This window comes from Adiantum capillus-veneris, chromosome 5 (genome assembly GCF_014529385.1).
Source record: "Adiantum capillus-veneris isolate H3 chromosome 5, ASM1452938v2, whole genome shotgun sequence".
Taxonomy (NCBI): Eukaryota; Viridiplantae; Streptophyta; class Polypodiopsida; order Polypodiales; family Pteridaceae; genus Adiantum; species Adiantum capillus-veneris.
Genome location: NC_140935.1, coordinates 118,118,541 through 118,143,747, shown reverse-complemented (window position 1 = coordinate 118,143,747; position 25,207 = coordinate 118,118,541). Strand labels below are relative to the sequence as shown.

Below are 25,207 nucleotides of genomic sequence, written 5' to 3'. Positions count from 1 at the left end.
TTCGAGCCACTCTACCACGTCTACCACTCCTCTCCTTTAATGTGTGCCTACTACCTACTAACTCTATCGTCTGTGTGGTCTACTCACACACTCACTTATTCAAATTAGTTTGTTTATGCATGGAAGTAGGTATGAGTAACTCTAAATGCTAATGGCGTGGCATTTTTCACTCGCCTACAAGCCCCACAACCTGGCATGAGACGGAAGCAGGTATGAATAACTCTAAATGCTAGAGACGTGGCATTTTTCGCTCGCCCACAAGTCCCACAGCCTAGCACAACCGTGAGGGTGGCTATCCTGAGGCAGTGACGTGCTGCACAGCAAGTAATCGGATGAGGTGATAGCCTAGCACATGTGAGAGAGAGAGAGAGAGAGAGAGAGAGAGAGAGAGAGAGAGAGAGACTAGCAACTTCTAGAAGCTAGACCTAGTCAAACTTGCTATTTTAAAAATAGCAGTTTTTCTCACCACTTTAATCAGAGAGAGAGCCGCCCTAGCAACTTCTAGAAGCTAGACCTAGTCAAACTTGCTATTTTAAAAATAGCGAGTTTTTCACACCACTTCAATTTCATACCATTGCAAATAATGGAATCCTTTGAGATTAAAAAAAACAAAACAAAACCCATGATGTGGGTGCCCTATTAAATGAATAGTGTCTATCAAAATATTTTTATTTAATACTATTCTCTGTCTGGCCTTCTAGCGTAATCGCTAATGGCTCATATCTTATTTTATTCATTAATTTCTAGATTCCATCCTCCTGTTCTGATTTTAACCTTAGGATTTCTATTGCATTTCTAAAAGGAAGAGAGTGGGGAGTTGAAATCAAACCGTCCAATACACCGAGCAACCCCTACAACCACTTGAACCAATGTGCGAAGATGTTGAACCATGCAATCCATAAGCTTAAAAAGAATGATTGTTTGCACGCTTCCCTTGTGCGAAAGCAAGACTGTGTTGAAGGAAGAGAGAGAGAGAGAGAGAGAGAGAGAGAGAGAGAGAGAGAGAGAGAGAGAGAGAGAGAGAGAGAGAGAGAGAGAGAGAGATGAAATGAAATGAAATGTTATATTAAAGTCTTCAAAAGGCCATAGTGACCTATGAGACCAGAAAGTTACAAGGTGGTGGATCTGATACAAAGTCAGAGTAACAAAAATAAATAACCTAACAACAATACAAAACAAAGATATATACTATGGGATCCTAGATTGGTCGATGTGAGCTAAGCAAAAAACTAAGCAAAAATGGGCGGCTTGTTGGGATAGCTGGATCACAAAAGATCTAGCATCGGTCGTTGGAGAATCTCATCAATTTCCTCCAATCGTGCATGCCTGGCCAGCATGGTCTGAATCTTCTGACGTAGCCTCCGTCGATGCTGTGTAGTCCTTCGCAGTCGTGGGCGCCTGGATTTCCCCAGTTCAATCGCTAGGTCGATCGATGTGCCTTTGGTGTGAGACGAGGGGGAGCTCTGCTGTGGGAGTGGCTCTTGCGGAGTCTCGTGTCTACTCTGAAGAAGTTTGTGATCCGTCTTTGAGACTGGCTAGCCTCGCCATTCATCAGGCTATCTCTGTGTCTGCGCAGCTCGAGCAAGAACAAACCCAGGCATCTCTGATCTTCGTATCCCATTACTCTTGAGAGTGGTCCAAAACCCTCTCTGAACAAGCAATGGAAGCGGCCTCGTATCTCGTAGTAGACGGGGCAGCGACATGTATAATGCAGCTCTATCTTAGGTTCCATGTCACACAAGGGGCATGTCCTGGCCTCTGCTGGTACTCCGCTATATCTCCCAGTCTCAATCCGCAGAGCTGGTGAGACGATGTGCGTAACTGGCCAATAGCACATCGTATCCCATGAGACAAGTGGGTATCCATGTATCTCGGTCTCGTCACAAAACCATCTTCCGTCAGAGCTGGAGAAGGTGGTCTCTGTAGAAAGCCATCTTCGTGCCCAATTCTTTTGTTGGTTGTATACATGTCCTCCTGGTGTCTAGCTGGGTCAGGTCTTTGCAGATGAGCTTGGTGATCTCTGACTGTGTAAGAATGAGAGATGGTGCATCCAATGAGTACTGGAATGGTGGCAGCCTGTCTATGCTGAACCCATGCGCCTGAAACCATGATGTCATCTCCCCATACCAACATGTTGTATCTCCTTGTATGGCTAACTACCGAGAGGACTCAAGTGCTATGCGAGCATATATGTCTCTAGGAAGTTCCCATGTGCGGTTTATGAAGGAGACTGATCTGGTGAGCGCCTCCACCACTAGTGGGGGGGCCGCTAGCTCTGCTCGGATAATGGCCTGTGGTACTGATGCCTTGGCTCTAATGAGCTGCAAGATCATAGAGACGAGAGGTTTCTCCATGTTCCCCCATCTGTTTGTGCGGCCTGGCCTCCCGTGGTGATCCAATGAAGGTCCCCATATCTCAGCCCATAGAGCAATGCTGAAGCCACCAAGGTGTCAAAGAGCCAGAGCTTCGTTCGGGGTTCTTGAAACTGAACCTGCGACAAACACATCCTCTCCAGTCTACCCAATGTTGCGTGGGCTCTAGTCAGTCTGGTCTCTGCTGCTCTTCTGAGTGAGAATGTAGGTCTGCTAAAAACCACTCCAAGGTAAGTGTAAGCGTCTGTGTACTCCACAGTCTCCTGGCCGTATGTGAATGTAGGTGCTGACCTCCTGATCCACTGTGGGGTGGTATTAAACACCATAACCTTGGTTTTACCAAGGTTGACAGACAAGCCACTTTCGTGGGCAAACGTATGCAAAGCATCCAATTGACGTTGCATTCCCTCTAGGGATTCGGAGATCAACACAATATCATCAGCATATAACAAAAGTGGAATCCATGTCCCTGCCAACTGTGCGCCTTTATCCCCATCGCTGTCAATGTAGTCAGAAACCTCATCCACATACATACCGAAGAGAGTAGGAGAGAGCGGGTAGCCCTGCTTCACCCCAATAGTGGAGTGAACCGGTGTAGAAAGTCCCTCCGGCGTGCGTACATGCCCTACTACTGATCTGTACAATGCCATGATCCCCCAAATGAGCTCTGTGGGTATTCCCATTTCCTGTAATCTGCGCATCAGTCTAGCTCTGGGTACCGTGTCAAAAGCTTTGCGGAAGTTCACAAAGCCACAATAGAGAGAGAGAGAGAGAGAGAGAGCTTGTGCTGAATCGAGACAAAGAGAGCCGGTTGTTCATCGACTCTGTTCACTAGCACCGCCACAAAAGCCTGCACTGAATCGAGACGAGAGGGCTGCTTGTCTATCCCGTCCACTGGCTAGGGTGACTGCCACCACCATAGAAAATCATATACAGAAGAATGTACTCCCTTAATGCTGGATTTTTTGAATTTTTATGAGCTGGTACCACCTACTAGCACCATACTACTACTGGGAGCTACTTTACTTTATTCAATTCATCCCAAGATTCCTCTTTATTTCGCTTCTTACTACTCAAGAGAAAGCTCTCCTACCTTTGTAAAAGAGAGATGGGCGAAGTCGAACCCATTACAATCGCAATGTATATTTCTTACCGGTCTCCTGTAACCAAGCAAGCAGCCACGTTGAGCTGCTCCAAACTGACAACGCCTTCAATACAAAAACGCTCGCAAGTCCATCTCTCTGTGCATCACCTCCTCCTCATCCCGTGCTTGTCTCCTTGCGGGAGGTGTGCTCATCTACTCACCGCCTTGCCCTCACGACCACTGTCGTCCGATACTTGACATCGTATCTTATTTGATTCCTTGTTATTATTTTTGATTTAACGTGATTAATCTGCTTCTTTCGAGCCAAAGTTAAATGCCTGACTCAGGCCAAAAATGAAATACAATCGGGAAGCTGCAAACCTACAACTTAACTTAGAAGAAGATGGTGAAGGCATACTTGCGGTACGAGCAGGCGGCTGTCGTCGGGCTGGTGGCCTCAGCGGAGGCCAATGTCTGTTTTGACCACTCTGGCAAGCTGCTTCTGGCGGGGTCCCTTGAGCATTTAATGGTCTGGAATGTTAGGCAAGGCCGCTTACTCCACGCCCTCGCTCCCTCCTCCTCTTCCTCTTCATCCTCAGCTGCCAAGCCTGCAGTCACCTACATCGCTTGCATGCCCTCTTCCATATCCCTGGTATGTCCCCCCCCCCCCCCCCCCCCCCCCCCCGCCCCAGAGAGAGATAGAGAGGGAGAGAGAGAGAGAGATTATTCTTAGTAATCTGTGCGCAAGGCCATAGTAGCTTATGAAACAGAACACATTAGAATGGTGTCCATGTCATTGTATATTGTGGATGAGCAAGGAAAACATGCAAAGTTTATACCATATGCAATGGCTCTGCAACTCAGTTCCAAGTCTTGTGCTTCCTAACCTTGACATGTTCAGAGAGAGAGAGAGAGAGAGAGAGAGAGAGAGAGAGAGAGAGAGGGTCGTATTTGCTATACAACAACAGCTTCTCGGGTGTGGAGACATTACACTTCTGCTCCTGCCTTGCTTTTGCTTCCATCTTTGTTCTACTTTACAAGACCCACAAATTGGCATGGCTTCTATGTCGGCATCGAGTCACCACCAGGCGACTCCCACGAGAGCGAGCATTAATGAGCGGCCCTGCTCTCTCCAAAGGCTCTTTCTGAGACTTTTTGCAGTCTGCATTTGGAACCCACCAGATTGAGCGTTTCTCTACGTCATGATCTCATTTGTGGGGTAAGTCAACTGCCTGAATGTATGGCAAAGCCCCGTTTCGCATGACTCATCAGTTCTTGAATAGAATCCGACTTTTGTTCTAAGCAGTGATCTCGTATCTCTGTAGGAAGTCCGCAGCTAAACCGCTCAATCTGTTCTTTAAACGAGATCTTCTTAAATGAAGAAGCGGGTAGAAAAGAGCTCCAAAATCTCTCACAATAAGCGTCCAAAGTATCTTTCTTGGTCATCCGGAGATGATTCGAAGCAGTTCATATGTCTCGTTTGTAGTCTCGAGCATAGTTTTCCCATACGTCAACCACACGAGTACGGAAGTATGGAATAAGTACGGATCAGACTACCCGGAAGTTCCACACGTCAGATAGCCTACTACACAGGATGCTTAAAAGCCTAGATACTACACCATCATGCTTAAATTTCTATACACAAATACAAAACCATAGAAACTTCAGAAATTGGAATTTAGAGACTAGCTTGTGGGCGTGGGAGAAGCCTGAAGGAAAGCAAGAGAGGGTGAGAGGATGGGCTGGCCACTAATTCGCAGCTCGTTGATGTGCCAAAATCTCACGCTCCTTGCAATGCCTGCATAATAGAGTCAGCAACCCAACTCACCCAGCCAAAAAAACTGCAGCGAAATATTTTGGCCCCGAATTTTTTATCGAGTACGGAATCACTTTCCATACATTTTCGTACTCGGAGGAGTACGGAAGTACGACTAGGCAATGTAACATACTTGGATACTCCAAGTCAAGAATCTACCACGACAGCACAAATAACCACTTCAAAACAGTTCACAGTTTACAATTGATTCGACACTCGCCCGACGGAGTTCCGTGCCTAGAGATATTGGCCCCAAAGACTTGCGCCCCTTTCGGTATTTCTTTTTGTATTAATCTGTGTTCAAAGTACAAGAGTGCGGACATGCGCTCACACTCAGACTCTGCGTCTAGATGCTCTGAGTTGTGAGAGGCCTGCTCACATATTTAAAGTTACAAGGGTTGCTAAAAGCAGAGCCCCAAAAGCTGAAATCAAAAGCTTCAAGTAAAAGCTTCGAAAATAAAGCAAAAGTTCTTCCTCTCTCTTTCTTTTAATAAATAAAGCAGAGAGGCTCTCTCTCTCTCTCTCTCTCTCTCTCTCTCTCTCTCTCTCTCTCTCTCTCTCGCTAAAATAAAGCAAAGAGGGTTCTCTCTCTTTCTCAGCAATTTGCGTAGAAAAAGCAACGCCAAAAAGCTGCCCAGCTTTTCGTAAATCACGTTGACGTCCGTGCTGTGGGCCACGTGTCAGTCCTCCACGACAGTAGGGTTAGGGTTAGGACAAAATTAGGGTTTTTGATTTTAGGGTTAGGGTTTCAATAGAATTAGGGATTTTTGATTTTAGGGTTAGGGTTTCAGCAAAATTAGGGTTTCTGGTTTTAGAGTCAGGGTTTCAGTAGAATTAGGGTTTTTGGCAGCCATGTCATCACTTTGTGACGTACCCCCCTCTTGAGAGCATTGTAATCGCCCTCGATTACGCCTGCAAAACAGACAGAAGCCATAAACCGTCTAAGCAGACATTGACTGTTAGTACCTACGTACTAGAAACGCACATCTAGCACATGTACCAATAGATAGTCACATCACACGACATCACATGAGATCACATGACATTCAACATTCATTCGGATCTTAGACCATGATTTATCGCCAATGTAGCTAGCAATCGCATCTAGATCCAGTCGGGACCTCATCGATGCCCGATTGACTAACCCCTATTGCAACCATGTCTACTCGAGATCAATTAGACCGAAATGCTGCAGTCATTTCGTCTATCAGTTCCTGCACTTAAACAAGTCAAGAACAAGTCAATTTCATATTTTTCGAAATTCCATTTCATAAAGTCATCTAGCAGAATACTGTCAGCTCTCAGTATCCCTCAAGCTCAAAGAGACATCAGTGACTCTAGTATACAAAAATCGAGGCATCTGTTCACAAAGGAGCGGAGTAACTCCCTCTTGTGCAAACCCACTGCACCAGATCTCTGGCCAAGCTGAATTCTGGGTTCCATTTGGAGTAGACTATGCTAAACCAAAAGTTTCAAGGTAAAGATTCACATTCCGAGGAATATCTGCTAGGTCTTCCTCCTCCATTCGCTTCGCATTCATTGCAAAGTAGGTCTAGAATTTAACCAAGTACCGTTAGTTCGCTTTACCTTCTTTCTTTCTTTCTGTGCCAATTTCTGTTCTGGGATGAGTATCTGCTCGTTTTCGTCCAATTTGGTTTGCACATCTAGCTTCCCATCATCGGGCTCATCGCCTTCAAAAGGCTTTAAGAGACTCACATGAAAAACATTGTGATTCTCCAAGTATTCTGGCAGCTTCAGTCCATCTTATCTTTCGTGCTAAGGAAGGGTGAAACCTTCGTAGCAAATTCAAGAATCTCAAATGGCGCCTTCCCCATCAAAGAGTTAATCGTGTTTCTGTAGGCATATTCCACCAAAGGTAAAAACCTTCCCAAGTAATCGTATGATCCAACCAAGAAGACTTTAACAAAGCCAGTACCACGGAATTAGCAATCTCTGATTGCTTGTCAGTTTGTGGGTGGAATGATGACGAGAACTGCAACCGCGTGCCTATGCTCTCCCAAATAGCCGTTCAAAACAAACTCGTGAACCTCGGGTCCTGTCGGAGACAATCGTCTCATGCATGCTGTGTAATCTGAAGACCTGGGCAATAAACAATTGTGTCCATGCTGTGTTCTTGGGAGATGAAATCCATTGCAATACTTTCCCAGGGCAGGTGGGTATGGGTAAAAAGGCTGTAACAATCGTTGTGCTTTATGCCTGTCAAACTTGACCTTCTAGCATACCAAGCAACTGCTCACAAACTCGTCCACATTCTTCTTGAGTCTCGGCCAATAGACGTATCTCTCTACCCCTTTCAAGGTGGTAGCAATGCCGTGGTGACCCGTACAAGGCGGACAGTGGCATTTGGTTAGAACCTTTTCCCTCAACGGTTATGTAACGCACAACATGGTTTTCCTCATCTAGTAGCCATCCCGAACGGAATAGTCTACTACTATCTCCCCTTTCTGTATTCAACTGAATACATCTGCAAAATCTGTTCTGTGGTGTACAGACCGACCATATCCTTGAAGTTCCTATGATGTATCGTGGAAATAGCCAGAACCAACGGCTTTCGGGACAAAGTATTTGCCACCAATTTCTTCTGTCCCTGTACATGGACAATTCGGAAGTAAACTGTGACAAGAAGTTTTGCCCATCGCATCTGCTTTTCCGATAGCTGCTTCTATGACAAGAAGTAGCGTAAACTCCCATCGTTTGTGAAAAACCGTAAAATCGGCTCCGAGTAGGTAATGTCGCCACTAAATAAGAGCTTGGATGGCCACCAAAAGCTCTTCCTCACATATTTGTGTTGTCAATTCTAGCCTTGAGAACAATTGGCTGTCGTAGGCAATGACATTGGCCTTCTTGCATTGAGACCGCATCCAGACTACGACCACAATACTTCAAACGACTTCTGCAAATCCGGCAAAGTCAAAACTGGTCCCGTAGTCAATTTCTCTTTCAAAGTTTGAAAGGCAGTCACCTCTGTGGGTCCCCACGAGAAAGGGACTCCTTTCTGTATCAAGATATGCAAAGGAGAATCAACCTCTACAAACTTTCGAATGAACCACCTATAGTATGAACACAATCCCAAGAAGCTTCTAACTCATGGACATTCTTCAAATTGAGCCAATCACGGATAGTCTCTATCTTGGCCGGATCCATTTGCACTCCTGTTGCTGACACAATGTGTCCCAAAAAGTGTATCTGTGGTAGGAAAAATTCACTTTTCTTTGCATTAATCACTAACTTGTGATCTCGTAATGCGTGAAGGACCTAAAGCAGATGATCTGTTTGTTCTGCCTCATTCTTGGAGAAAACAATGATATCGTCAAAGAAAGTGCCAACAAATAGCCTGTACTCTCGAAAAATCCTGTCTATCTTGATGATATCCACTCTTCAAATCAATCCTGCTAAAACACGAAGATCCCTGTAACCTGTCAAGTATATCATCGATCCTAGGAATCGGAAATCTGTTCTTGATGGTGATTTTGTTGAGAGCTCTATAATCGATGCACATTCTCCAAGATTCGTCCTTTTTTTTTCCCCCAAAACCAACAACACTGGAGAGCAATATGGTAAAGTACTAGGCTGGACAAGACCCTTTTCCAAGAGGTCTTGCACTTGGTTCATAATCTCTTCGTTCTGGGCTCGGCTCACAAGGTAAGGTGGCCGGTTTGGTGGCGTGCTTCCAGGTATCAGATCAATGGTATGATCCCCAGGACGAGTGGGTGGTAACTCGTTTGACAGGCCCTCTGAAAAGCAATCGGCATGAGTGTGGAGAAAATCTTGGCGTTCTTTTGTTCAGGTCAAAACATATTCGACCTTCATCCATCGTTTAGTTCTCTCCCAAAAAAAGTGAGTAAAGAAACTGAAATTTCATCAAGTACAATCTCTGAGCCCTTCATTTGTCAAAGTCGCATTCTCGGCCCGGTAGTCAACCACGGCGTTGTTCTTGTGGTACCCAGGGATTTCGAGTAGAACGTCACAACCTTCCAAGGAAATTACGTTAAACTCCGTCGTGCCCTAAACACCCCTATCATTGCAAACGAAGTTTGCCAATGCTCGGTGTAATGGCAACATCTCGTCCGGGTGCCCTCTCGAACTACCTCCGCCTGTGACCTCAGCTTGTCGGGCGTAATTCCAAATCGAGCCGCCAATTCAAGAAGTTGGCCTTGGCTCCTTCAAAAGAGCTTCCTGATCTTTCCCTTTGCTCGACAAAGTTTGTACTTTTATTGATTAAATTCGGTTCAAGCCCCATGCAATGTGGTACCAGCTCTGCTTTTTATCTGCCTTTTTTGCCACGTCTCTCAACTGCTTTATAATTTTTTGGCCATTCTTCATCCTGCTCATTCGGTGCCTTTTTAGGGCACTTCGCGGAGATATGTCCAGTTTCCCCGCATCCAAAGCACTTCCCCCAGTGTTACCAGGGAACGGACATTTCGGGCCTTGGAACGCCGGAACGGCGTTCCGGCCTTTTGGGATTTTCTAGAACGGCGTTCCGGCTGGAAACTGTCACCGGAACGGGACGACCGGAACGGGTTGGAACGGGACGGAACGGACCGGAACGGCCGCAACGGCCATAAACGGCAGTTTTTGAAATTGAAAAAAATGACTGTTAGGCAGCCAACGGCCATTTTCAGTAGTCAAAAAAGTATATAATGCCCCCCTCCTCCCCCATTCTTCACACACTCATCAAGCCTCAAGGCCCATTCTCCCTTGCTTGAGCCTTGCTCTCAACTCTCAAGCAAAGCTCATTCTCCCTAGCTTGCTCTCAACTCTCAAGCCATAGTGTGGCGCCGCGGCATGCCTCAAGGCTCAAGCTCTCAACCTCTCTCTCTCTTGGGCTAACTTCTAAGTTCTAACCCTCAACTTTCAAGGCTCAAGGCTCAAGCTCTCACGGAATCAAGCGGCAAGCCTCTCTCTCTCAATCCCTCTCTCTCTCTCTCTCTCAAAGTTCAAGATCAAGCTCTCTCTTTCACAGATAATCCATCATCCATGGCCTCTTCTTCTCGTTCAACCCCCTCCGTTCATGCGGGCAACACTCAAAAGGCGAAGGAATGGTCGTGGTGGGATGAAGTGACCTCGGAGGGCACCTTGTCGGCGGCGGGAGGTTCTCGTGCATGGGAATGCAAGCTATGCTCTTACACGCGGAAAGGGGGGCATGACAAAGTGAGGGCACACTTTCTTCGAGTGCCGGGACATGAGGTGAAATTTTGTGCCAACGTAACCATCGAGAAGAGGAAGGAGCTCGAGGAAAAGGATCGGCAATTCAACCATAAAGCCAAGCCGGCACGCAAAGGTATTGATCCAAAGACCCTCATTTTCCCTTCTTCCTCTCTACCCGGTGTAGGTGTTGGTGCATCTTCAAAAGGTCCAATTCGTCGCCAAAAGACCCTTACCACCTCTTGGGACCCAAAGAAGAAAGAAGAGGTGGATGCGGCGTGGCCCGATTCTTCTATCACGACCATATCCCATTTGTCGCAGCGAGGTATGTACATTGTTTTATGATTCATCAATCTTCTCTCTCATTTCTTCCGTTATCGTCGTTTCCACTTTTTTGATACTAACCTCTTCTATGTTTGATCGAAATAGGTCGGAGTATTGGAAAGTCATGGTGCAACAGATAGGAGAGTATGGCACCGGCTATGTGCCGCCATCTTCAGAGGCTCTCCGAACCACCTTGCTCGATCGAGAGAAGGCTATCGTGGAGCAAGCAACCCTCAACATTCAGCGTCTTTGGGCAAAACATGGCGTTTCCCTCATTGCTGACGGGTGGAGCGATACAAGGAAGAGATCTATCCATGGTCTCGTCGCATACTCCAGTGGAGAGATGTACTTTGTGCACTCTCATGATGCCACTGAGAGTGGCAAGTCCGCCGATGTCCTCTCTGCAGAGTGGACAGCGGCCATAGAAACCATCGGTGAGCAACACGTTGTGGCCTTTGTCACAGATGGGGAGGCATCAAACAGGGCAGTAGCAGCTATCATAGAGGGCCACTATCCGCATGTGACAGTGTGCTTTTGCATGGCACACTGCTTGAACAACCTTCTGAAAGACATCGGCAAGCTAGACTGGATTGCTCCAGTCATTGCTGATGCAGTGAAGATGGTTACTTTCATCAACAATCACAACTTGGTTCGGAGTGAGTACCTCAAGAGGTCGGGCGGCAAAGTGCTTCTAAAGTATTCAGATACCCGCTTCGCATTCAACTTTCTTCTTGTACGCAGGCTGTCTGAATGTCAAAATGCGGTCCGACAGGTCTTCATCAGTGATGAGTTCACCACCTCCCCCTATGCAAAGACAGTTGCAGGGATTTTGTGCAAGGATAAGGCAGAGGATCTTGAGTTCTGGAAGGAGCTCAAGAGTCTAGATGCACAGGTAAAACCGGTGGTTCATTTGCTTCGAGTTTTGGATGGCATGGATCCTTGCATTGGCAAGATTTATGAGGCAATGGACCGCATGATTGAGCAGCTTGCACAGCTTGAGCCGAACACAGAGCGATATGAGGAGATCCATGCGCTTTGCAGCTCGAGGTGGAATTCATATGCCTCTCCTTTACACGGGGCAGCGTACATGGTGGATCCAGAGTTCCAAGGTGCAGGGCAAGAGACAGATAGGGAAGTCATGAACCAATTTACAGAGATCTTAAACAAGATGGTTCTAGACAGAGATGGGCGACGCATTGTCAGAGATCAGCTGAGACAGTACAGAGAGATGCGAGGGTCATTTGGCAGTCCAGATGCTCAGATTGATCGTAGGAAAATAGGTTCAGTGCTTTGGTGGGAGGACTATGGCTATGATGGCCCTGAGCTTCAGAGATTGGCGATTCGTATTCTCAGCGAGTCAGTTAGTACCTCATGCTTGGAGCAATTGTGGAGTACCTTTAGCCACATTGCTTCCAAGAAGAGGAATCGGCTTGGAGTGGAGAAGGCTAATGATCTTGTCTTCGTCAGCGCAAATTTGAAAATGCTTTGCAAGAGTACAGACAAACAGACAGATCCTTTTACACATTGGGAGATGGAGCAAGAGGCTTCTCAGGCGGGTGGAGATGCACATCCACCAACACTAGGTACTTCATCTGTGGCTGAGATCGAGCCGGACCTAGACCTCGATGATGAGGAATGGGAGGATGTGCATGATTTACAGCCGACTACTACGGATTGGGAGGCCTCTCAGGCTAGTGGCTCTTGAGTCTTGAGTCTTTGCCATTTATCCACCTTTTTGTATGGCTGCTTGAGCCTTGCCCTCTTTGCCATTTGTAGCTACTAGCATCTTTATGGTATTTGTCACCTTCATTCTTTTGGTATTGTGGTCACTGAAGTCTGGTTTGAACTTTGCCCCCCTTTGGTTTTTTTGTAGCACCTTGGCCGCTGGCGGCCCTTGAGGCTTGTTACTATGTTAGCCATAATTAATTCCAAAGTGTTATCTCTGACTACTACTCTTGCAATTATTTGAGAGCATTGTGTATGTACTATGGACATTGTGTTTGCTCATTGTTATTCATCTGGCTATGTTGTTCATCTGGCTATGTACTCTGGGCGCCTCACATCCCAATCAAGTCATAATAAGGTTAAATGGTCTTCGAATCGTGTTTTTTGTGGGTATTAGAGTCAAAGGACTCTAATACTACTTGTATTCAAACACATAACGCTAAAAAAAATTTATTTGGGTGTTTTTTTAGCTTGCCGTTCCGCGCCGTTCCCGTTCCGGGCCCATTCCCGTTCCCCCGTTCCGCAGGGAGGCCCGTCGCCGTTCCCGTTCCGCGTTCCGGGTAACTCTGACTTCCCCTCCTTTATATAGAGAGCCCTCTCTTGAGGAGTAAGCTTGGGTCGTGCATCCTTTTCTTTCTGTTATGTGTTGCTCTTTCTTTTTCTACTTTCATTTTTCGAAGTCTGTTCGGCTCTTTGTGTCATGATCTCACCTGTGGGGTAGGTCAGACTGCCAGAGTGAATGGCAAAAAACCCGTTTCGCATGACTCATCAACTCTTGAATGGAAGCCGACTTTTGTTCTAAGTAGTGATCTCGGATCTCTGTAGGTAGACCCAAGGTAAATCGCTCAATCTGTTCCTTGAACGAGATCTTCTTAAATGAAGAGGCATGTAGAAAAGAGCTCCAAAATCTCTCGCAATAAGTGTCCACTGTATCCTTCTTGGTCATCCGAAGATGGTTCCAAGTAGTTCGTATATCGCGTTCATACTCTCGAGTCAACCAAGAAGAAATATAAAGTCTCTTGAATTTCAGCCATTTAACTGGCGCAATCTTGCTTAATAGAAGCGTGGACCACTAAGTTTGAGCATTCCCCTTAAAGTAAGAGGCAGCTCTTCGAATCTTAGAGTGCTCTAAGTAACGTCCTCCCGCGAAGCGATGTCAAACTGCTGTACAAAAGACAGCCTTCGAAGCATCTCTATATCCCGAAAACGTGTCAAATTTAATTAACTGTCCACCTTCCTTAAACTCCCGGACTTTCTTGCTTTTGTCTTTGAGAAAGTCATACTGGTTGGCTTTGTAAAAATTCTTCTTCTTTGCATAAAAGTTACTCTCATCAGAGTCTGAACTGTCTGTAGACGAGTCCTTTGTAGAACTGTCAATCACGGGGCGAGATTTTGGCTTCTTTGCCTTTTTCTTGCCCTTTCCGAAGCGTTGTTTCTTGATTCGCTTTTTGCCTTTTCTGTCTTCTTCACTCGTGTCAGATGAGCTAGAAGAACTATCAGAAGAAGAAGAAGAAGAAGAAGAAGAAGAAGAAGAACTAGAACTGGATACTCCTTCAAATCGAACACGCTTCTTCTGTTTCTTTGCCTTTTCAAATGTCGTTTGACGACCCAAGTAGCCCGGGAAGTCGGTGCCTTTCTTCTGCTTTTTGCCGTGCTTTTTAGCTTTGTTTTGCGCATCAAAAAGCTGAGCAATTCGTGCATCAACCACCTCTTCTAATTCTTTCTCTATATATTTCTTGGAAGTAGAAGGTTTCTTGAGAGTGGGTTTTGGGGGTGGTGTTGTGGTTTTCTGCCACTGCGCATGCACCTCCTTCAAAGAGGTCTTGCTCATATATTTTGCCATTTTTGGGTCCTTGGCAAAATTAAGCATCATCTTTGTTGCATTGCCTATCAACTGTCGGCGCTCCATCTCTTGACGCTTCGCCTGAGTAGGCCAAGGCGGGCCATACTCCTTGCGTGAATCTTCGTTGTGATCCCTTCCGCATCTGGATGCAAGGGGAGTCGACTGATCCTTGCCTGAAGCCATAGGTGCCGCGGAATTTTTTTTTTGGATCGGATTTCCCGTAGAAGAGAAATCGGCCGTGCTCTGATACCACTGTCATTGACTTGGACACTCCAAGTCAAGAATCTACCACGATAGCACAAATAACCACTTCAAAACAGTTCACAGTTCACAATTGATTCGACCTTGGCCCTTGTAGAGTTCTGTGCCTAGAGATATTGGCCCCAAAGATTGGCGCCCCTTTCGGTGTATTAACCTGTGTTCAAAGTACAAGAGTACGGGCAGGCGCTCACACTCAGACTCTACGTCCATATGCTCTGAGTTGTGAGAGGCCTGCTCACATATTTAAATTTACAAGGGTTGCTAAAAGCAGAGCCCCAAAAGCTGAAATCAAAAGCTTCTAAGTAAAAGCTTTGAAAATAAAGCAAAAGTTCTTCCTCTCTCTTTCTTTTAATAAATAAAGCAGAGAGGCTTTCTCTTTCTCTCTCTCTTACTAAAATAAAGCAAAGAGGGTTCTCTCTCTCTTTCTCAGCAATTTGCATAGAAAGAGCAACGCCAAAAAGCTGCCGAGCTTTCCGTAAATCACGCTGATGTCTATACAGCGGGCCACGTGTCAGCCCGCCACATCAGCAAATCAGGGTTAGGGTTATGACAGAATTAGGGTTTTTGATTTTAGGGTTAGGGTTTCAATAGAATTAGGGTTTTTGATTTTAGGGTTGGGGTTTCAATAGAGTTAGGGTTTTTGGTTTTAGGGTTAGGGTTTTAGCAGAATTAGGGTTTTTGGTTTTAGGGTTAGGGTTTCGGCAAAATTAGGGTTTTTGGCAGCCACGTCATCACTTTGTGACAGGCAACCACACGGGTATGAAAAAAATATGCGAGTCCCGAGTCCCGAGTCCCGAGTATTGAGTCTGAACTATCTGAAGACGAGTCCTCTTTAGAATTGTCAGAAACTGGGCGGAACTTAGGCTTCTTGCCCTTTCCGAAGCATTGCTTTTTCCCTTTCTTGTCTTCTTTGCTCGAGTCAGATAAGCTAGAAGAATTGTCAGAAGAAGAAGAAGAAGAAGAAGAACTGGATACTCCTTCAAATCGGACATGCTTCTTTTATTTTCTTGCCGAGGCAAGAGTAGATTGACGACCCAAATAACCCGGGAACGCAGTTCCTTTCTTTTGCTTTTTGTCGTCCTTTTTGGCTTTATTGTTCGCGTAAAAAAGCTGTGTAATCCGTGTATCAACCACCTCTTCCAATTCTTGCTCTGTAAACATCTTCGAAGTAGCAGGGTTCTTGAGTGCCGGTTTGAGGGGTGGTTCTGTAGCCTTCTGCCACTGGGAGTGCACCTCGTTGAAGGACGTTTGAGTAAAAATTTAGCAAATTTCGGATCCTTGCAATGTTGATCATCATCTTTGTCGCATAGTCAACCAATTGTCGACGTTCCATCTCTTCAATCTCTGCCTAAGTAGGCCGAGGCAGGCCGTACGCTTCGTGAGAATCTTCTTCGTGATCTCTTCCCGCATCCCCCGATGTAGAGGAAGTCGACTGTTTGTTGTTGGAATCCATAAGTGCCGCGAGAAAAGGATGGGATTTCCCGGAAGAAGAGAAATCGGCCGCGCTCTGATACCACTGTAACAAACTTGGACACTCCAAGTCAAGATTCTACCACGACACAGCAAAGATTCACTCAAAACGGTTTACAGTTCACAATAGATTCGACACGGTTAGGCGGAGTTCCGTGCCTAGAGATATTGGCCCCAAAGACTGGCGCCCCTTTCGGTATTTCTTTTTTGTATTAATCTGAGTTCAAAGTACAAGAAAGTGGGAGGGTTCTCACTCTCAGACTTTGCGTCCAGATGCTCTCTGAGGAGCGAGGGCCTTGCCGACCTATTTATTTGTTACAAGGGATGCCCAAAAGTAGAGCCCCAAAATCTGCCAACTTTTAAAAGCCACTTAAAATAAAGCAACTAATCCCAAAAGCTTCTCAATCTTGCGTAGAATTCAGCCCACTCAAAAAGGTGGAATTCCATACATCCTGGCTGCTTTTTATGACGCAAATCAGGAAAGTCCGTACGGCATGCCATGTCACCAGCCCGCCGCATTTCACGGATTTTGCCACGTGAGCCTGTCTTCGCAATTCACGGGCCTGCCAGCCGGGGTGTGTGTGTGTACTCTATTGCCCCATGTCCAGGGCCATACCACGTCACCTATTTGTGACAAAAGCAGATGAAAAATTTAACTTTGTGCCAAAATCTTCAAAGAGAGCGCGCCAAAAATTTGACGTGAACTTAACATCCCTATCTGAAATTACTCCCACGCGTGCAATGTCAGACCCTTACTGGAGATATGTTACCAAAATCATCGGATACAAAGGAGGAGGGGGTTCAAAGAAGTGGAGATGTAATTTTTGTGGTTTGGAGAAAAGCGGGAGCGTGACTTGCGTGAAGGATCATCTTGGTCATGTGCCTGGCAAGGATATGTCATTATGTGGAAGTGTTCCGGTCGATGTGAAGAATGGCCTTGCAGAATGGAGAGCCAACCGTTTGGCTTTGGTCAGCAACGAAGATGGGAAAGATGCAGAGAATCCAAGTCAAAGTCAAGGAGAAGCAAGCCATGTGAGTTCTAAACGCAGTAGATGGGACTCATTTGCAACAAGTGCACATGTGTCTTGTACAACTTCAGGTGCAAAAAGAAGCCCTTTGCCTAAAGTTAATGTCTCCGGAAAAGGGTCTTTACAAGCTTCTAGCTTGAAGGCTAGCCTTCAAAAGCAGGCTATGAAATTAGCCGCTCGTGAGATCACACGTTTGTTCATTCCATATGCCACTCCATTTCATGTGGCTAGATGTGGGCAATGGAAGAGGGCAATGCGGGCAGTGAGTCGCATCGGATGTGAGTGGGAGGGTCCTTCATCTGAGACGTTACGTACACGGGAGTTGAAAAGGGAGAAAGATTGCATAAATGTGCAGCTTGAGTTCAGGACACATGGAAGAAGTATGGATGTACTCTTCTTTGTGATGGGTCGTCAGATGTGCGGAAGAGAAGTGTCTACAATGTCTTGATTTCTTCATGCAAAGGAACCATGGTTTGGAAAGCCATAGATGCTTCAGGGGCCGGTGTCACTGTTAGAAGCTCTTACATTTATGGACACATCAGCAAGGTGATCAAGGAGATAGGTGCAGAGCATGTTGTACAAGTTATAACTGACAATGGTAGCAATTGTGTGGCTATGGGATGCTTGTTGGAAGTTGAGTATCCTGCCATTGTTTGGACACCTTGTGCATCTCATTCCTTGGACCTACTCATTGAGGATATTGGCAAGATATTTTGGGTGAGTGAACTCTTTGCCACTGCTAGGAGTATGGTCAAGTTTGTCACGAGGAGGCCTGTAAGGTGTAGCGGATGTGAATGTTGAACTTTGCTCAAGATGAGTGCTCCGAACAGTGCTCAAGGGTTCCTTTTACTTACGGAAGGGAGAGCCTTCCGTTCCTTTAGTGAGAGAGTGCAATGGACACAAACAAAGTGGATGAACATTGTGAATGAAGGTGCTGAGACTGAGAGATAGAGAGAGAAGAGAATACGACACCAGACAAGTTGTCAAACCCTCCTCCGAAGGCCCCACTCTCTATAGCGAGAGCAGTCTACTATTGATTGCACAAATCTCTACAATGCTTGGACTTGTCGACAATGTCGATGACGGTGAGGACGACGACGAGACGGCTGAAATCTGAAAACGCTAATGGCTGAAATCTGTAAATCTTTATTTGCTGAATTCTGACTCTATGTCAGTGACGACGGCGATGATGACGATGCAACGACGACGCGCTGAAAACGCAGATGCTGAAATGTGCGTTTTCTGGGCTGAAACTGCAAATTTCGATGGATCTGACCGTGCGGCGAGGATTTGTTGCGGGAAGGTGAGATCTGCGAGGTTTGGGGGTTCTACTGCGATGTCTGACTGCTGAAAACTGAAAACGCTGGTGCAACTGTGGGAAATCTGCTAACGCTAGGGCTGATTTGCTGTGGTGCTGTGGAATTTGCTAACGGTAGGGCCGATCTGTTGTCTCTTGTTGTTGCCGAGGCTGATTTGTCAAGCAAAAACGCCAGGGCTGGTTCTGTGGGAAAAACGCTAGGCCTTTGCTGTGATGCAAAAACGCTAGGGCATCTTGGGGGGGTCTTGCTGAGAAGGTGCCTGTTGAACGCGAAGTTCTTGCCACCTCTTCTGCCAGAAAGTGCTAGCGCTAGGTTTCTTTATATACTTCCTTGTCAAAATTGCCCTACCCTGTTCCCAACAAAAGTCACTTAAAAATAATAAGTGAGAAATGTCAAAAATAGGGAAATGTCTCATTAGGGTGTGCCCAAATCTCATACGCACCATAAATTGTGATGAATGGCTTGCTTGGGATGAAATTAGCATTCCAAAATTCCAAGCTTTTCGACGCAATGTGTTCAATGAGACTTGGTGGATTGAGGCAGAGGCAATGGTGAAATCCTTAACTCCTATCTACACGGTCTTGCCCATCACATTAGGCCTTCTCTACGAGTACATGGATAAAATTAGGGAGGCTCTCCAAAGGAATGCCTACATGCCTACATTTCAAACCCTTTGTACCTCCGGAAGTTTTATCACAGTCGGCTGAATTTTTTATGGGGTGCTTTATGTATATTATTTTATATATATGCAATGGTTTCAATGGCTGTCAGGGTTGAGGAATTGTGGGAGGTGTGGTTATCACGTTGGAATTGGTTTCATAAACCAATCCATGCAGTTGCCCATGTCTTACACCCTTTATGGCGTGATCAAGCACAATATGAATTGGATGAACTAGATTAAGGGTTTCAGGAGTATGTGCAAAAGTATGCAAAAGGTGATGTAGCAATGATCAGGAGGATTGAAGCTGATTTGTTGGCCTTTCAGAATGAAAGCAAGCACTTTGGTTGAGCCACTGCAAAGCTGCGAGACACACAACTGCAGCCTGTCTCATGGTGGGAAAAATATGGGAATTGTGCACCTACTTTGGTAACCACTCTTTCTTAATCTCCTCGCATTTAGCTCTTTCCAAAATAAGTCCTAACCTCTAAATTCTCTCCTTCTCGTAATATGTATAATGTATTTTGCAGAAACGCCTTGCCATTCGAGTACTCTCACAAGATTGTGCTGTTGGTCCTTGTGAGAGGAATTGGAGCACTTGGGCCCTCTTCCATACAAAGAAGAGGAATAAGCTTACTACCCTATAGCTTGAGCGATTGGTGTATTGCAATGCCAACTTAAAGCTCCTTGAAAGGCTTTCTGATTCCCCCGAGCCTACACAGGTCAATATTGACAAAATCTACAACGAAAAGGTGCAGGATATTCCAGACATCCCTCAGGAGGAGCGTGATTTATATGCCTTGCTCTATGAGGAGGTAGTTACTCCAGTTCATGATATGAGGGGACATGGGCGAAGGAGGAGACAACCTCAAGATGTTGGCTCTTCCTCCGCATCTAGTGAGGAGAGCCAGGAGGAGGAGGAGGAGGAGGAGGATTCTCAGGGCTTAGATTCTTGAGCATCGATAGTTCCACTAGATGACTATATTGGCTTGGCTCAATGGATTGCTTATCTTTATGTTTATGAACCCTATCTTTTTGTATTGCGGGGATTTATGGGTTTGGAGTCTGGACATGTTATGGCTCTTGAGTCTTCACTTATGACTCTGTCACTTTTTGCTTAGTTTTTTTGGCATTGAGTAGTATCATGTATGATCGTCTTTTTATGACGTTGAAAAGTGTCTTTGAATAAAATGTCTCTTGAGTCTTGGTTTGAATGTTGTAGACCTTTTTAGAGTACAAAGTGATCATTGGTAGACTCTAGGTTGAAGGTAAAGGGTTTTTGTCATATAAATTTTGAAGTTCTGTAGAATATGATCATTGACATGTCTTTCAAGTTTCAAGTTTCTAAGCTTCTTGTTTTAACTTTTAAGTAAAATATTGTTTTTTTTAATAAATAAAAAAACCTCGTTTCTAAACCGTTTCGACCTCAGTCGAAACTCCGAAACTCTGGTTTTTCCGTTTTCGTTTCTATCGTTTCCGTTTCGGGTTGTCACTATGGTTCTATAGACGGCTTTTCAGACAAGGTACAAACATCATGAAATTTTTTGGTAATATCATTCGGATTTGCCAATGTATTAGCTACATTGATGAACTCGATTATAGAGTCTTTGTACTCTATCTTGACACTTCCTAGCCAGCAACTGTCAAGAGGAACACTTGTAACAATGACGTATAGTGTTGCAACTTTGAAAATCCCATTTTTTTAATACAGACAAATCTTGTGTTGAAGTTTTTGCACTAGAAGTATGATATTTGGAAAGGGAATCTAGATTTTAGATGGATTGAGAGGTAGTTGGGACTCCTCCAGGGAACCTAAAAGAGCTACAACATTTTATAGGCTTAGCTAGATTATGTTGATGAGTCATTTGGGAATGGAGATTATGGCATATTATGTGCTCTATAACTAATCATTTTAAGAGAGAAGGAGAGATCGCAGAACAAAGTAGAAGTTTTGAAAGGCTTAAAGTAGCTATTGCTACGACTCCACTACTATCTACGCCTAAGTTAATATTTTAAGTGGTCATACAACATTAAGTGGCTTTATAATCAACAAGTGGATTATGAGGGATGTAAAACCAGATGGGCACAATTATTTCAAGAGAGAGAAAATTTACGAAGAAGCCATAGCACAGGGGACATGGTTAGACCTTCAGGTTTGCCTATTGTACATTGAGGCTCTTCAAGTTGAGAGATTGCATATTGCAGTCTGGATCCGAGGTGTACGAAGAGTGCTTGAAGAGAGCATAGTGGCTCTTCTGCCTGTGTATGTTCTCCTGCGGGTTATGGATATGGGCTCGAATTGACCTTCTTTTTCTTATTTGTTTACACAGAGGGAAAACCACATCTCTGCATGCACCGATGCTAACACCAAAGCGGTGAGAACCTGCAACCACCTAGTCTTCTTGATGGTCCTTTGCACCAAACTTTTGGTTAGCATTATCCTTGTGTTCACATCTTCTTTGTAGGAGATTTGAGATCTTGGCTATTGCAGAGAGTTGGTGGGCATTCATGACCCATCTTATTCATGGAGTGGGTGCATTGCTCCATCCTCTCTACAGGGCGCTCAACTTATTTGTGACACCTCCTTGTTCACACTATAGACACATTACATCAACATCATTGTCATGTACACATGGCTTTGTGTGCCACGTGGACATGCTTCATCAACTTCGAGAGCCAATTCTGTACCTATCTCTAGATAGGAGTGCCTAGATGTAATGGGGACGGGCACCATGTGCCAATGGAAAAGAACAGACTGAACAACTTTTAGCACTTCAAATAACAACTGAACTGAAAGAGATGCACGACACGCGAGACGAGGAGTGGCGAAGTTCCACCCCGAGAGAGCACTGGCCTCAAACCTTGGCACCCCGTTCGGTATTTCTTTATATTGTTTGAACTGAGTACAATGCCGATACTCCATCCTCTGCACCTCTATGCCGGAGCGTGCCAGAGAATCAGCCCTTAGCTCATATTCAAAGGCCCTTGGCCATGAAAAGCAATTACATGAAAGCTTTCAACTCTAAAAGCATGTGGTCCAAAAATTGGCGTGAAAAGTTGTCAGTGTGAATTACGAAAATCCTCACACTTGTCACGTTAGCAAACAACAATGAAAAATGCGAAAGTGCCACATCAGCATGTTGGCGCAAAATCCGGGCTGTTCATATAACAATGCTACGTCATGAGCTGATCACAAGAAAATGAGTGAGTGGGTCTTGCTTTATTTTAATGTCTTTAGGTCACTTGGGCCCAAGTTGGTAAGACTTCTTCTTCTTCTGCTTCTTCTTCTTAGGGTTTAGGCCCCTCGGCTGGGATTGCAGGTTGGGTCCGGTCTTTAGTGGCTTGACATGTTAGCAGTTTGTGACACTAGAACCCTAGGAGGATTAGTACCGTCAATTTTGTGAGCTTGTTCAAAGGACCTGCATGACCTGACAAGTCCATTAGGTTTTCAAGTTCTGGAACCCTCTTGCATAAACGGATTGTACAAGCGTTTTGACAGATGTTATGACACTTCTAGCATGACGAGCATGTAGAATCTGTCAGTCCAGTCGGTTCGTCAAATGGGTCACAGAATTGTGAGTTATCGTCAGAGAACTCCCATGTGCGCACATTTGCACATTTTCCCGACTTGGCATAAATTTTCCTTCTTGACCTAAAAATCCACTATAAAGGGAAATCATTGCCCAACATTTCTCATAAGTTTTCCAACCGCTAGTATTCAACCCAACGTTTTTGCATTGCATTTGCAAGCTTGGCGTTTTGCTCTCTGATCCAGATTCCAGCAGATCAGCCCAGCGTTTTCAGATTTCAGCAGGTCAGCCCAACATCGCCAGAACTAGCCCGGATTTGCTAGCGCTAGCCTCTCCGTTGCAGCCCGGTACTTTGGCAGCCCATCGAGCCTCTGCTTAGCCATTCCCTCGCCGCATCGTGCTCCCATTGCTGTCCATCATCGGCTCCATCATCATCTGCCTTTTCGGCCTTGTTTCACGGCTGCGTTTTTGCAGCCAGCTTTCAGCCCTTGATTCCTCTCACATCAGGAGCCTAAATCAGCCCCAGATCTACCCCTTGGTGGCCATCAACAACCCCTCCTTCGAGACGGATCCAAGGTGCATCAAATCAGCCCCGGAGGTGCATTTTTAAGAGTTACCGCAGCAACATTCCCCATAGGAGTCAATAGAGTTTGCACTTGAGGTATTGCATGTGTGTACATTCCATTTGCGCAATCAAAAGCAAATACAACATCGGCAACGGTGTTGGAGGCCCTTGAGAGGGTTGGTTGGGACCCCATTGGGTGTCATTCTCCTTCTCTCTCTCTCTCCACATCTCTTCCTCTCTTTCTCATTCCTTCTCTTCAAGGAAATAAAAGGAGCCATCTCTCATGCTAAGTAGCAACCATTAATACAAGGAAAGAAGTAAAGATTTGTGGAAGTGTAAAGTCTAGATCTTGTCACCATTTCATTTCCACGGCACCTGACAAGGATGTTTTCACAAGAGGAGTAGCTTGTTATTGATTAGAGTTTGTGAGCTACATAAACAATCATGGGCGATTGTGAGAGCTGTTGAATTGAGAGAAGAGGCTTGCAAGCTTCCTTTGACATGGTGGCAAGTTCATGGCAGGATAGCTCTTCCAAAGCAATGCCGCCTCGGTCTTCGTATCCTCTCTTAGATTAGGTACAATGCTCAAATATTAATCATTCTTAGGATTTCCTTCTAAACTTGCTATTCTTGCTTTCAAGTTTCCAGTACTTTCAAGTGTTGGACACTGCATATCCGTGTGTTGCTCGCAGGATTGCTCAATTGGTGCATGTGAGCATACCTGGAGCTCAAACTCTTTGATCCACAATTTCACACAAAGATCCTCTATGGATTGAGCACTTTTTAGCTGGAGAAGTTGGTCTTGTGTGGAGCTAACACGAGGCACGTGTATAGCTTCCTCGCTTTTGGGACTCCAAAGTAGATCAACAATGCACTTTATAACTAAATTCAACACTGCCTCGTGTCTCTTGAGACTTGGAAATTTAATTTGCATTACTTATGATTGTAGTCTGGCCTTGTCTTGGATGAACTGGTAGATCTGATAGCCTGGTAGATGAATCTATTGTAGAGGAGGTAGATCATCGGCTCTGAGATGTATAGGAGATCCTTCGCGAGTTGCACAAGGAGCTTGACAGTGCGGGTGACCTCATGGGCATACAACACTGCTCTTCGTCTTGCGGCGGCGGAGGTAGGTAGTTCTTAGTGAGAGCATTCACAAGGGGAAGCTATCCATTTGTATTGGCCAGATGCATGCAAATGAGGTTGTTTGTCTCATTCACACTCATAGTTCACAAATTGATGACCCGGCTGCGGGTGATCCAGACATTGTAGAGGAGCAAGGTCCCTCAATTGCAGTGCTTGACTGTAATTATGAGGGCAATGTCTTGATAGATGTGGACATACCCTCTTGGCAGTGTCGACGTTATGAGGATGTCGTAGTGTTTAGTCAATATTGTGCATGATGGAGCTGATGTGTCATGGCTGACTTCCATAAGTTTATAACTTGGACTTTCTTCAGAGGGGAGTCTATTGGCTGATATTGAGTTAGTACTTTCTCCTTTTGTCGTGTGTATGCCCTATGAGGTAGCTTTTAATGTTTCCTACTCAATGCATTTGGTGTCATGCTTCAGGATAATGGAGTCTGCCCTTCGTCTATAGAGTCAAAAGAAAGAAACTGAATACGGAGACGTTTGTAGTGATTTATGCTATGTTATATCTATATATGTATTAATATGTATATCTACACACACACACACACACACACACACACACACACACACACACACACATATATATATATATATATATATATATATATATATATATATATATATATATATATATATATATATATATATATATATATATACGTATGTACATATGTACATATATTTATATTGATACGTAGCTCTACACCCACTCTCGGCTATGGTAACGCTAGTAGGGATGTTGTTGTATTTAGCGAATCCTATGCATGATGGAGCTGACTGGTATATCATGTGTGTGAGAACATATGTTGATACCTAGGTCCTCAGCCACTATTGGGCATTGACGACGTTAGTAAGGATGTTGTAGTATTGATCAATACTATGAATGATGGAGCTG

The 25,207-nt window shown here is 45.1% G+C and overlaps 1 protein-coding gene and 1 pseudogene across 4 annotated transcripts in view; both read left to right on the top strand.

The window, feature by feature from the left end:
• Positions 1-3,542: 3,542 nt before the first annotated feature.
• The window catches only part of LOC147457982 (transducin family protein / WD-40 repeat family protein), a 36,992-nt gene continuing 15,327 nt past the window's right edge, over positions 3,543-25,207 (top strand). The window contains exon 1 of one of the 3 annotated variants that reach the window (XR_015188173.1): positions 3,543-4,108. Coding sequence is in view for 2 of the 3 variants with exons in the window: in XM_086512741.1 (XP_086368867.1) it covers positions 3,860-4,108 (249 nt within the window). In the remaining variant the exon portion in view is untranslated. The remainder of the gene's footprint in view (positions 4,109-25,207) is intronic. The other 2 variants (XM_086512741.1, XM_086512740.1) reach the window with 2 other exon arrangements.
• Positions 16,803-20,407, top strand: LOC147457984 (uncharacterized; annotated as a pseudogene). Its single transcript, XR_015188031.1, has 5 exons — positions 16,803-17,879; positions 18,486-18,587; positions 18,796-19,055; positions 19,199-19,495; positions 19,597-20,407. The product of XR_015188031.1 is annotated as an uncharacterized LOC147457984 (transcript).